General features: G+C 44.3%; 1 protein-coding gene across 1 annotated transcript in view; it reads left to right on the forward strand.

The window, feature by feature from the left end:
- ARHGEF28 (Rho guanine nucleotide exchange factor 28) overlaps positions 1 to 13,562 on the forward strand; it is a 113,652-nt gene that overhangs the window by 41,463 nt on the left and 58,627 nt on the right. The window contains exons 7-9 of the mRNA XM_054177776.1: positions 8,546 to 8,785; positions 10,852 to 10,982; positions 13,137 to 13,414. Of these exons, the coding sequence (XP_054033751.1) occupies positions 8,546 to 8,785; positions 10,852 to 10,982; positions 13,137 to 13,414 (649 nt within the window). The remainder of the gene's footprint in view (positions 1 to 8,545; positions 8,786 to 10,851; positions 10,983 to 13,136; positions 13,415 to 13,562) is intronic.

Genomic DNA, 13,562 nt, shown 5'->3' on the forward strand with positions numbered 1-13,562 from the left:
CCTTCTTCAAGAGCCATAATGGTATTTATATTGTTATTTGATGTGAAATGCCCACAAGGCAGGTCTCTTCTCTCCTCCTCTTGCACTGGCATACTCCTCCTTGTTCAGAGACAGTGACTTTCAAAGCCTTTTTGGATGCTTTAACAGCCTTCAGGGATGCTGACAATATCTGTTTCTGACAAGTCTGTCCCACTGTTCTGGGAGCGGGGAGTTAGGTGTCGAACTTAGGAAAAGGTGGAGATTGAAACCAGACATCCTGTATCTTGTGGAAATACTCGTCTGTTGTGCTGTTGTATTAAATGAGACACAAACTTATTTCTTACATTCTGTTACATTCATTCTCATAGTAGGTAAAGTGCCTGCTTCAGAGGGGGAGGTCAGTGCAGTGAATCTGTTGTTGGAAAGGGACACATACCACATTTAGCAAACGATGAATGACAAGAAAATAGAATAGAATAGAATAAACCAGGTTAGAAGAGACCTCTGAGATCATTGAGTCCAACCCATCATCCAACACCATCTAATCAACTAAACCATGGCACCAAGCACCCCATCTGGTCTCTTAGTGAACAACCCCAATGATGGTGACTCCACCACCTCCCTGGGCAGCACATTCCAATGGCCAGTCACTCTTTTTATGCAGAACTTCTTCCTAATATCCAGCCGAAACATCCCCTGGTGCAGCTTGACACTGTCTCCCCTAGTTCTGGTGCTGGTTGCCTGGGAGAAGAGACCAACCCCCACCTGGCTACAAGCTCCCTTCAGGGAGTTGTAGGCAGCAAGAAGGTCTCCCCTGAGTATCCTCTTCTCCAGGCTAAGCAACCCCAGCTGCCTCAGCTTTTCCTCATGGGGCATGTGCTCCAAACCCCTCACCAGCTTTGTTGCCCTTCTCTGGACACATTCCAGCAAGTCAACATCTTTCCTAAATTGAGGGGCCCAGAACTGGACACAGGACTCAGGGTGTGGCCTAACCAGTGCTGAGTACAGGGGCAGAATGACCTCCCTGCTTCTGCTGGCCACACTGTTCCTGATACGGGCAAGGATGCCATTGGCCCTCTTGGCTGCCTGGGCACACTGCTAGCTCACGTTCAGCCTACTATCAACCAGTACACCCAGGTCCCTAGAATAGAATAGAATAAACCAGGTTGGAAGAGACCTTCAAGATTGTAACCAACCTATCATCCAGCACCACCTAATCAACTAAACCATGCAACCAAGCATCCTGTCTGCCAAGCATCCTTTCTGCCTGGCCGCTCCCCAGCCACTCTGACCCCAGCCTGTAGCACTGCATGGGGTTGTTGTGGCCAATGTGCAGAACCCAGCACTTGGATGTGTTACATCTCATGCTGTTGGATGCTGCCCATCTGTCCAGCCTGTCAAGGTCCCTCTGCAGAGGTCTCCGACCCTCTAACAGATCAACACCTGCCCCCAGCTTGGTGTCATCTGTAAACTTACTGATGATGGACTCAATGCCATCATCCAGATCATTGATAAAGATATTAAAGAGGATGGGGCCCAGCACTGGTCCCTGGGGGACACCACTAGTGACTGGCTGCCAGCTGGATGTGGCACCATTCACCACCACTCTGTGGGCTCGGCCCTTCAGCCAGCTTCTAACCCAGCACAGATTGCTGTTGTCCAAGCCATAGGCTGACAGCTTGGCCAGGAGTTTGCTGTGGGGGACGGTATCAAAGGCCTTGCTGAAGTCCAGGTAGATCCACAGCCTTCCCCACATCCACCAGGCAGTCCCTGATCATTGAAGGAGGTCAGGTTGGTCAGGCAGGGCCTGATCCCTTGGCTGTCCTGTAAGTGCTGTGTGATTGCACTCAAGATGACCTGTTCCATAATGTTGCCTGGCACTGAGGTCAGGCTGACCGGTCTGGAATTCCCTGGCTCATCCAACTGGCCCTTCTTGTGGATGGGCATCATGTTGGCCATCTTCCACTCTTCTGGGACCTCTCCAGTGAGCCAGGACTTTTGAAAAATGGTGGAGAGAGATTTGGCCAGCTCATCTGCCAGCTCTCTCAGCACCCTAGGATGGATCCCATCTGGTCCCATGGACTTGTGGCGATGCAAGTTGCTAAGGAGGTCTCTAACTACTTCCTCCTGGATCACAGGGGAGCTGTACTGCTCCCTGACTCCATCTGCCTGCTCAGACTTTGTCCTGAGTATTTATTAGTGGCTACTTTCAGACTTCATCTTAAAAGTGATGGTATGATTTCTAGCATCCAGATTCCTGTGCCTCTCCAAGCAGTATATAGGAAACAGTGCTTTAGTTTCCGTAGCTTTATGACAGTTAAGTATTTGTTTTTATGATCATATTTCGAAGTGTATCTTGCTTTACCCTATCTGTTTAATGCTGTTCTTATGTACTTGCCTAATTTTGCTGCCATCAGTATTTACACTGTCTGAATGAAGTACTAAGACACCTGCATTAGGAATACAGATCACCCTTTGAGAAACTGGTTTTACTGTCCCTACCTACAGATGTGCATGTCACTTAGATGACCCTTTGCCAGGAATGAATGTGTGGGCTTCCTTCTCTGAATTCAGGTGACCACTTCTGAATTTAGAGGAGTATTTCTGCAGTCCTGCATGACCCGCACTGTTAGCTGTCTGCATTTTTTGTTGACTTGGTAACTCTTATTTCCAGTTACACATTAACCACTGCTCAGATTACTGGGGGCAAATGCGATGAGCAGTCTGAAAACTTTTAGTTGTATGTAGCAAAGGGAATATGAAATTTATTTCTTGTTTCTTGGCTTGTTCACATTGATAAATTTTGCTTCTCCTGTTTGCTGTCTCATGCAGTGATGTCAGTCTTATTTTTATGGAAGAATAGTGTTCCAGTCTTGCAGTTTTCTGACACAGGTCATTCAAGGCTATACATTTTCTTAAGCCAACCTAAAGTATGTTTTGAATTATTGCTGTTATGATCATGTGTTGTTTTTTTTAAAGTTCAAGTAGTTTCATAAGCTGGTGAAATACACAGCCTTTGCTGTATAACTTTGATGATGGTTTTGCAGAAGATGCAGACAGCTTGTGTCTAGCTATTTGATGGTCAAGGTCTTTTATATTATCCATGCTTGGAGATTATCTTTCCCACCACTGGGGGTTTTGTTCACCTACATCTAAATAATCTCACTTGACTGTTTACCAGGCAGATGGCAGAGGGCCACAGGCTCTGCTAAAGGAGGCATGCCATGATTTTATTCTTTCTCTGTGATCATGGCACAAAGAGCTTGCAGCTCAAGGAGGATCTGCTTGATGAGTTTTTCTGCTGGGTTGTTTCAGTACCAGATTCAGTTCTGATTTGTCACATATGGGTCATTTTTACCTTAGTAATCATCTTGAAGTTCATTGATGACATCTTTCAGAGCTAAAACTTTGGAAGACCTTCACTCTCACAAAAAGTGCACATTTGCCCTATAAGTTTTCTCTCTCTTTCCATAAGCTGTGCTGAAGTTTTGCATCTGCAATGACAATGAACATTTTAATAGATAGGCAAGGTTTTTGAGAACTTTTGTTTGAAAATGCATTTTGTCGATACTCTTCATCTTTAAGTCAGGGACAGCCTTGCAACTCATACCCAGTGCAGAGAGCTTTTACCTGCTGCCTTGTTAACCTCAAGGAAGGTCTGCTGATAATCCCTGTAAGACCAAGGTAACCGACAGGCAGTGAGGCAGGCTGGTGCTAATTAGTGGGGCTGTAGGAATGTATTGTGTGATGTGGACATCTGCAGTAGTTTTGTCACTTTTTAAACTGTTCAGGCCTGTCCAAGGGAAATAAGTTACTAGAACAGTCAATGTGTAATTAATAATGGTCTCCCCTGCATTCAGCAGTCTTGAAATACTTCTCTTGTTACAAAGTCAATTTGATGTAGTCATCCCCATGTACGTGTTTGAAATAGGGGGTGGAGTGGGAGTAAAGAGGTGCAATGGGGTTGTATTGCAACGTGAAGCTCAGAATAATCTGCTACCTTTTAGTCTGTTCATTTAAAATCCCCAAAAATATTTATATACACATCTCACCTTTGGCAACAGACTGACTGGAGCATCACCAGAAAAACATAGGCTATTTAGCAGTGATAATAAAGACTGACAGGTGACACATTCTAATATACCTTGCTGTATTTGCAGTAGATTTCTTCAGAACTTATTCACAGAATCACAGATCACAGAATTAACCAGGTTGGAAAAGACCTTCGAGATCATCAAATCCAACCTGTTACCTAACCCCGTCTAATCAACTAAACCACGGCACAAAGTGCCTCATTCAGTCTTTTTTTAAACACTTCCATTGATGGTGACTCCACCAGCTCCCTGGGCAGCCCACGCCAATGGCAAATCACTCATTCTGAGAAGAATTTCTTCCTAACATCCAGCCTAAACCTCCCCTGCTGCAGCCTTGTTGACCTTCTCTGGACATGTTAGATTGCTCTTCTATTACAGAATTTTATGAGAATGTAAAATGTGGTATCAGAAGTTGCTATACAAATAAAAATGTGAAGTAATAAGGTATTTTGTTATTTATGGCTTGGGACATGTAATTCATAGTGCAGTCCATTAACTGACTGTAGAGACCCTGTCAGTGGGCACTGTTGCTGAAGACAAGAAACTATCTCCACAGGCGTAGCCTAAAACTACCACAAATTCATAATGCCTGGGCTGTTTTTCAGGGATACATATTGATGCTTTTCAGCCTACCACTGGAGTTAAATACTGCCCTTGCCTGTTGTACCCATAGGTTTAAATATAAGAGAGAGTGTGTGCTGGGGTAGGTAATAAGCATACAAGAAGCAATAGACAGCCTGACATTTTCTTTTCTTTCTGGTTGTTGGTTTAAGACCAGCTCTTGCGAAGCTTTTCTTGCCACAAGAAAGTACTGGCAGTTCTGCCAAATCACATTTCCATATGATTTTAGCTGCCAAAGTCTGATGAACTGCTGTAGAAAACAATACTTCTATACTATATATAAACAAAGGCTTTCAGATCTTCTCAGACCTAAGGAAATAGTTTATAGCTTTAGCAGTTTTCTATGGCAGGGGCTAAAATCATGTAAAAATTCTTCCAGGAGAGAGAATTAAAAAGAGAAATGGAAGGATGTTTTAATAGTATGAGATCCGACAAGATCTGCTGGGACTAGAAACCAAATAATTCATAGTGTGCCATTTCTAAATGGGAATTTCCATTTTCCCTTAAGCATAGAATAGAATAGAATAGAATAGAATAGAGTAGAATAGAATAGAATAGACCAGGTTGGAAGAGCCCTTCAAGATCATCACATCCAGCCACTCTGACCCCAGCTTGTAGCACTGCATAGGGTTGCTGTAACCAGTGTGCACTTAGATGTGTTGAATCTCGTACCGTTGGATTCTGCCCATCTGTCCAGCCTGTCAAGGTCCCTGGGCAAAGGAGACGACACCTGCCCCCAGCTTGGTGTCATCTGTAAACTGACTGATGATGGACTCAATGCCCTCATCCAGATCATTGATAAAGATATTAAAGAGGATGGGGCCCAGCACTGATCCCTGGGGGACACCACTAGTGACTGGCCGCCAGCTGGATGTGGCACCATTCACCACCGCTCTCTGACAGCTTGGCCAGGAGTTTGCTGTGGGAGATGGTGTCAAAGGCCTTGCTGAAGTCCAGGTAGACTACATCCACAGACTTCCCCACATCCACCAGGCAGGTCACCTGATCATAGAAGGAGATCAGGTTGGTCAGGCAGGACCTGCCCTTCCTGAATCCATGCTGGCTGGGCCTGATCCCTTGGCCATCCTGTAGGTGCTGTGTGATTGCACTCAAGATGACCTGTTCCATAATCTTGCCTGGCACTGAGGTCAGGCTGACCGGTCTGGAATTCCCTGGCTCATCCAACCGGCCCTTCTTGTGGATGAGCACCACGCTGGCCAGCTTCCAGTCTTCTGGGACCTCTCCAGTGAGCCAGGAGTGTTGAAAAATGATGGAGAGTGGCTTGGCCAGCTCATCTGCCAGCTCTCTCAGCACCCTAGGATGGATCCCATCCGGTCCCATGGACTTGTGGGGATCGAAGCAGCTGAGGAGATCTCTAACTACTTCCTCCTGGAGCACAAGGGAACTTTATTGCTCCCTGACTCCATCTGCCAGCTCAGGAGGACAGTTGTCTGGAAGACATTCTGTCCTGCTATTAAAATTTGAGGCAAAGATGGTGTAAAGTACCTCTGCCTTTTCCTCATCTTTTGTTACTATGTTCCCCTCCATGTCCACCAAGGAGTGGAGGTTGTCCTTGCCCCTCCTCTTTCCATTAATATATTTGTAAAAGGATTTTTTGTTGTCCTTCACAGCAGAGCCCAGTCTAAGCTCTAAATGGGCTTTTGCCTCTAATTTTTTTCCTACATGATCTAGCAACATCCTTAAACATTTCATGGGTTGCCTCACCTTTCTTCCAAGGATGGTACACCCTCTTTTTTCCCCTTAGTTCCTTTAGAAGTTCATTGCCCATCCAGGCTGGCTCTCTGCCCTGGCGGCTCATCTTCCGTCGCATTGGCACAGCCTGTTCCTGCGCCTTCAACAGTTCTTTCTTGAAGTAGGTCCAGCTCTCCTGGACCCCTTTGTTTTTAAGGGCTGTTTCCCAAGGTACCTTCTGAGTTAGTTTCTTGAGTAACCTGAAGTCTGCCCTCTGGAAGTCCAGAGTGGAGGTTTTGTTGCTGCCCCTCTTAGATTGAATGAGTACTGAAAATTCAACTATTTCATGGTCTGTGGACCCTAGACAGCCTCTGACCACCACATCACCCACCAGCCCTTCCCTATTTGTGATGAAGAGGTCAAGCAGAGCCTTACCCCTGGTAGGCTCATGCAGCACCTGGGATAGGAAGCTGTCCCCCATACACTCTTAGAACCTCCTGGACTGCCTCCTCTCTGCTATGTTTAGATCCCAGCAGTTATCAGGCAGGCTGAAGTTGCTCATGAGAACAAGGTCTGGCAATCTTGTGACAGCCTCTAGCTGCGTATAGAATGATTCATCAACATCTTCATCCTGGTTCGGTCTATAACAGTCTATAACAGACTGCAACCAGGATGTCAACCCTGCTGGTCTTTCCTCTAATTTTCACCCACAAGCACTCAACCCAATCGTCCCTGATCTCTAACTCAATGGCATCTAGTGCCTCCCTGATGTACAGGGCCACCCCTCCACCCTTTCTCCCTTGCCTGTCTCTGCTGAAGAGCCTGTAGCCATCAATTGCAGCGCTCCAGTCATGTGAGTCGTCCCACCACATCTCTGTGATGGCAACTACATCATAACTTTCCTGCTGCAACAAGGCTTCCAGCTCCTCCTGTTTGTTACCCATGCTTTGTGCATTAGTGTCCATGCACTTCAGCTGGGCTGCTGGTTTCACCCCTGGCTCCAGCTTACCACCCCCAGAGTCCTGCCTGGGGGGACTGGTTTCAGCCCCTTCCCCCTTCGAATCTAGTTTAAACTCCTGTCAATGAGACCTGCCAATTCCTTTCCTAGAATCTTTGTCCCTTTGGGGAATAGGCCATTCTCATATGCTATGATCTTTCCCCTCCTCTGGGACAGACGTACTCCATCTGTTGCCAGCTGACCTGGTGCAGTAGAAAGTTCCCCAAGATCAGAAAATCCAAAATTATTTTGGTAGCACCAGCCTCTAAGCTGCTTGTTGACTATGGCTGCTGACCTGTTCCTTATGGTATTCCCTCCTGCAACTAAGGGTATTGATGAGAAAATTATTTGTGCCCCTGACCCCTCAACCAGTTCTCCCAGGGCCTTGACGTCATTTTTGATAGCCCTGGGAGTTCTGGTTGCAACATCATCATTCCCTAATTGCATAACTATTATGGGATAGTAATCACAGGGCTGCACCAGACCAGGCAGCCTTCTGGTAACATCCCTGACCTGGCCTCTAGGGAGGCAGCAAACTTCCCTGTGAGAAGGATCTGGCTGACATATGGGGCCCTCTGTTTCCCTCAGGAGGGAATCACCAATAACAATTACCCTCCTCTTTTTTTTGAGGGAACAAGTCCTGATGCTGGGGGAAGGCTGTTCAACCTTGGGCTGTTTTGCCTTAGGCAACACCTCAGATGGTGTGTCCTCTGGCATCAAAACCACCTCACCCTTGACCTTCAGTGCCCCATACTTGTATTCCAAGGGCAGCAGGGAAGGTGAGGGGAGGCAAGGAGGTTTTATTTTACATCTTTTAAGACCAACCTGTGTCCATTCCCTGCTGCTCTTTGGGTAACCAGCCTCTAGTAGGGAAGCCTGCAGAGCCTGGTTACTCAAGTTCAAGTTCATCTCCCTTCTCCCTTACAGCTCTAAGTCTAGCAACCTCATCCTTCAGTTCAGCCACTAGGTTAAGCAGATAATCAAGCTGCTCACACCTAATGCAGGTGTTATCTCCATTGCCCTCCATTTCAAGTGCCAGGCTCTAGCACTCCCTGCAGTCAGATACCTGGACACCTACCTGCCTATGTTCCACCCCAGTGTGGGTCGGCACTGAACTCTTGAAGGCATTTTTGCTGTGAGTCACAACCATCCCTATCCCTAGCCATGGGACCTACTGGACAAAGAAAAGAAGCGCGGCGGTGTGTGCGGCTGCAGCCGAATGAGAGCGCAGCGCAGCGCAGCGCAGCGCAGCGCAGCGCAGCGCAGCGCAGCGCAGCGCAGCGCAGCGCAGCGCAGCGCAGCGCAGCGCAGCGCAGCGGCTTCCTGCCGCGCAGGGCAGCCCGCGACAGCCGCGGCTGGGTTTTGAATGTGCCGCGGGTAATGTCACGATCACGAGCAGCAGGCATGTGAGAAACGGCAATGCCGATCCTCACTGAGTGCCCGGGGATCGCCGGGGTCCTGCCGCTCCCATAGCCTGAAAAGGAAAGTAGAGTAAGGTGCCCTCCGAGGCTCCTGGTCCCGGTGCAGTTCCTGAGAGAGCTTGCTGCTCAGTGCAGCCCATGCGAGCCCCTGGCTGGGTTTTTTTAATAGAACTTACTCTTCTTGGGCTTTATTGAGATAGCCTCTGAAAACAAAGTAAAAGCTGTGGTGCAGCACCGCAGTTTTGGTATTGGTCTGGGACTTTCTTTTCCTGAAGAAAAAATGCCGCAGACCTTGACAAGTGTCATTTCTAATCCAGTGTCATTTCTTTATAGTAACTTTTCTTGCAATATGATGATCACAGTCCTGATGGATTGAGCAACCTGATCCAGTGAAAGATGCCTCTACCTATGGCACAGGGGTGGGACTAAATGATCTTTAAAGTTTCCTTTCAACCCAAACCATGCTATATGATTTTGTGATCTTCCAAAAGTAGTTACATTGCTTTAGGAATATAACCTTGGAAAAGTTTTTAGTTGTATATTTCCTTTCCACCTTTACAGAAAATAAATGTCTGGTTCAGACAAAGAGGGCTTTTTGCATAATTTTCAGGAACAGACAAACAATTTAAATTTATTGAGAGTTTTGGTTTTGAGTATTTTGCTGGTTGTGATACTTTATCGCCGTGCTCTTATGCTAGTCTGTCTTGTTTCAGTTCCAATGGCAATGACTTACAGCATCTTAAAATAAGGAAAATTGCATTACAGCTGTTATTTATTTTTTTTTTTAAAGGCTGTTTTCACACAGTCTATACAAAGATTGGTTTCCTCTTTGTCAAATTTTTCTGTTTTTTTACAAACAGAAAGTAATCTGAGGCCTTGAGTACCAGTTTAAATGCTCTACTGACCCATGCTTTTCATACTTACAAGCAGCTTTAAGAGAAGGGAGTGTGCAGGGCAGACTGACACTGTTACTGTAAAAATTGGTTAGTTTTTCTGTTGCTCAAAGCCATGAAATAAAACTTCTTTACTGTGGGGGTGAATGAGCACTGGAATAAGCTGCCCAGAGAGGTTTGGAGTCTCTTTCTCTGGAGATGATCAAAACCTATCTGGATGTGGTCTTGGGCAACCTTATCTATGGGAACCTGCTTTAGCAGGGGCATTGGACTAGATGATCTTCAGAGGTCCCTTCCAGCCCCTACTATTCTGTGAAAGAACATAATGTCTAACACTGAATGGAATAGTACCTTACAATAAAGAGTCAGCCTGTGCAGCTTTTTGTAAGATTTGCAGTGATGAACACGGTATTGAAAACAGTTATTGAAAACTGAACTTCCAACCTCTGTTATTTTTGGTGAAGCTGATATCTCATTTCAGTTCCAAAACCAGATCAGATTCAGCCTTCATCCCAAATATCTTGTTCATGGGTTAATTCTTGATTGATTTCTGCCACTCTCTTAAGGGTCAATTGGTAATATTTTGTTTGTATTCCTTTAACAAATTTCTTGCCCTTTTTTTTTGTCGCTACAACAGTGATTTGCTTTATTGGTTTAAGATTAGTTTTTATGTTGCTCCCAGTAGGTAGAATGCTCTAGTTGAGTCCTTGTTTGACTCCAGTTGCACATTTTTCTGTTCAAACAATGTATCAGCTGTTAAGTATTTAATGTATAGACCATAGTCATGTGTATTTCATTCTAGTTCATACATCAAGTCCTGTGTACTTCTGCAACCACGGATGTCTAAAAAATTCTATCTTAGGCAGAAAATAGAAAGTTTTGCTAACCAAGATACAGGAACTCTTAAGTTATGTGAAGGATTCTGTGGTGCTTTTTAGTATCTTGCTAGCTAGAGGCTTCTTGGAACATATAGCAAGTGTTATACAAGTACAAAATGGGCAGATTTTTGAATGGCCACATAAACAGTGCTAAAACTGTAATCCTAAAACGTGGTGTTTAATGTTTAATGTACCCGTTTTTATGACAGTGTATATATGTGAGAATAAAATGGTTTGGGATGTAATGGCATATTTTCCACATTTTATTTTTTCCAGAGCAGAGACACTCTACCCTTGATGTGCTCAGGAAACTCAAGACTCCACCTACTTTCCTTGTTGCAGCTAGACTTTCTGCGATGCTGAGTAGAAGTGATGAAGTATATGCAAATTGCATGGTGGTAGACCAAGTAAGCTTATGTTTGAACTTTCACAAAATTTTAATAGTTTTCTGGTAAAGTATATTATTTTTGTGACAGTGAGGTCTTCTGGATGTCAGTAGTGGTGTGTGTGGCCAATTAGTAAAGCTCTAAAATGAAACCAAGGATACCTTAACCAAGAATACCTTACTCTTCTCAGCTGTGATTTTTTAACACTTTTTTAAGGTCCCTTTTAACAGACTCAATTGATAATAGGAATTATTCTTCCCAGCCTGTATGGAGAATTCTAAGGCAGTTCTTAGAGTCTCTTCTATGTGTGAGCTGAATGGTACTTGCTTCTTTCTAAGAAACATTAACACACTGTAGCTTGCCTATGTGCATGTCAGATTTTCTGAATTCTATGTACATTCACAAAAGAGATGAATTTGCAGATGCTGGCTAATTGTGGAAGTTCATAGCTAAGCTCATACCTAAGCTTATATGCTCAAATGAGATATTGCTGAGGGGGTGAAATCGGTGCCCAACAGCTGGCACAGAGTATTCTGATACTGGAAATTCTGACTTAGTATTAATGTTTGTGGTGGGTTGAGAGAGAAGGCCCAGCTTTCCCTCCCCCACTAAGAAGAAGTAAGGAAAAACCACAGCTAACTCAGCCGGTGAAGCAAAAGGGAAATGCTGTGACCATTTGAGGCTGTGCCTGTAAGAGAGAGACAGTGTTGGGAACACTCTGGCTGAATGTTTTTGTATCAAAATGAAAACATGATATTCTAAACGAATTTCATTGGTGGATGGGCAGAATGCAACTTAAAGTTGTAGGCCAGTTGGAATTTTTTCTGAGTTTGGGTTTCAGCCTGTTCTGCTGTGCCAACCTGATCTGCTTCTCTCCCTGCCTGCTTCTCAGCAAACTTAAGTGGAGCTGACCTTGAGATGAGCAAAACTAATCCTGCATGGGCTTTTTTAAGCTTAATAACATCTCCTTTTCTTACTAACTGCCTTTCTTTCTCTCTCTAACCCCTTTTTGGGAAAAAAGGGAGGTGGGGGGGGAGAGAGGGGTTTACAGGGAGGGAAACCCTCCTCTCGAGAAGGGAATTTTGTTGCTGTATATTTCTGTATATATATTGTAAATACCTATATATATTGTGTTACATATAACCTGCTTTCTATATATATGCTTGTAAATATAGTCTGCTTCTCCAGCTGAGTTTAGCTGTGGTTTCTTACTCTGTAGGGGAGGGAGAGCTAGGCCCTCTCTCAACCTACCTAACAGAAAGGCTGCTGCTGAACTATATTTTAGTATCATCTATAGAGTTCAACCTCAATTGCACAAAGAATTGTTACCAGGGTCTAGATCCTGATCCTTGTACCTGAGAAAACATGATTCCCAGCTGCATTCCTATCTTTGTGCCAGAGGAGAGGTGTTTCATGCCCAGAATTACTTAATGGCAAATAATAAAGATTCCTTTTCCCTTCTACCCTGGAGAACCTCTGTTCCAGATCATGTATACTTATATGAAAGATTAGGAAAACGGTTCTGGAAAACTAGAGTGCATGATATGTATGTGCCAGGGGAAGTTTAGGCTCGAGGTGAGGAGAAAGTTGTTCACAGAGAGAGTTGCTGGCCATTGGAGTGGGCTGCCCAGGGAGGTGGTGGAGTCACCATCCCTGGAGCTGTTCAAAAAGGGATGGGACATGGCACTTGAAGCCATGGTTTAGTAGTCATGAGGTGTTGGGTGACAGGTTGGACTTGATGATCTTTGAGGTCTTTTCCAACCTTATTGATTCTATGATCTGATTTTCGTAAAATAAATTGCACAGTTTGAATTATTTTCCATATGTCTTCCACACATTATGCATATTTTTGCATAAGGATATTCTAAAATAAAAGCCTTAAATATGAAATAAAAGCTATAAATATATGGGTGGATACATTTGACAGAAGGTATGGATACAAGTGAGAAATTAATTAGACTTGCAAATAACATTTTTTGCAACTCTCACCATAGAAAAAAAACAGTGTAAGGTCTAGAATCTCTTAGCCTTTGATTCCTCTGCTGTAAAAAGCAAGAGAGGGAAAAAAAGGCAAAACATAACCATAAATAAAATGACAAACTTACCTGATTCTAGTTCTCTGACAATGCATCTTGTTACTGCCTCTTAGCAACATTCATTTTTTTTTCTCCACAGGCTGGAGAATTAAAGGCAAACTATGTTCATGGAGATAGTGCCACCAACTCAGCCTTGGTGGCTAAGAGCTCTTCATCACCCTCACTTGAGGGGAATGACCAATATGTAAGTGTTACAAATGAAGGAAAGCAAAGGCCAGTGAAAAAAGGAGAAAACACAGGTTTAGGAGATACTGCTTCACCTGGTGATTTGTATGGAAAAGATTCATACCTTCCATTCAAGACCCATGGATTTATTAAAGATCGGGGCCAACTTTATGCTGAAATGAAAAAAAGAAGGTATGGAACTGACTTGATGTTATGATCAGAGTAAGAATTATTTGATAAAATCTTTTATTTCAAAGGATGGGAGTAATAAATATTACTACTAAGGCAAAATTACTGTTTTCACTCACTGATATTTCAATATTCCTAATGATCTGTTTCC

Source organism: Dryobates pubescens, chromosome Z (assembly GCF_014839835.1).
Source record: "Dryobates pubescens isolate bDryPub1 chromosome Z, bDryPub1.pri, whole genome shotgun sequence".
Classification (NCBI taxonomy): domain Eukaryota; kingdom Metazoa; phylum Chordata; class Aves; order Piciformes; family Picidae; genus Dryobates; species Dryobates pubescens.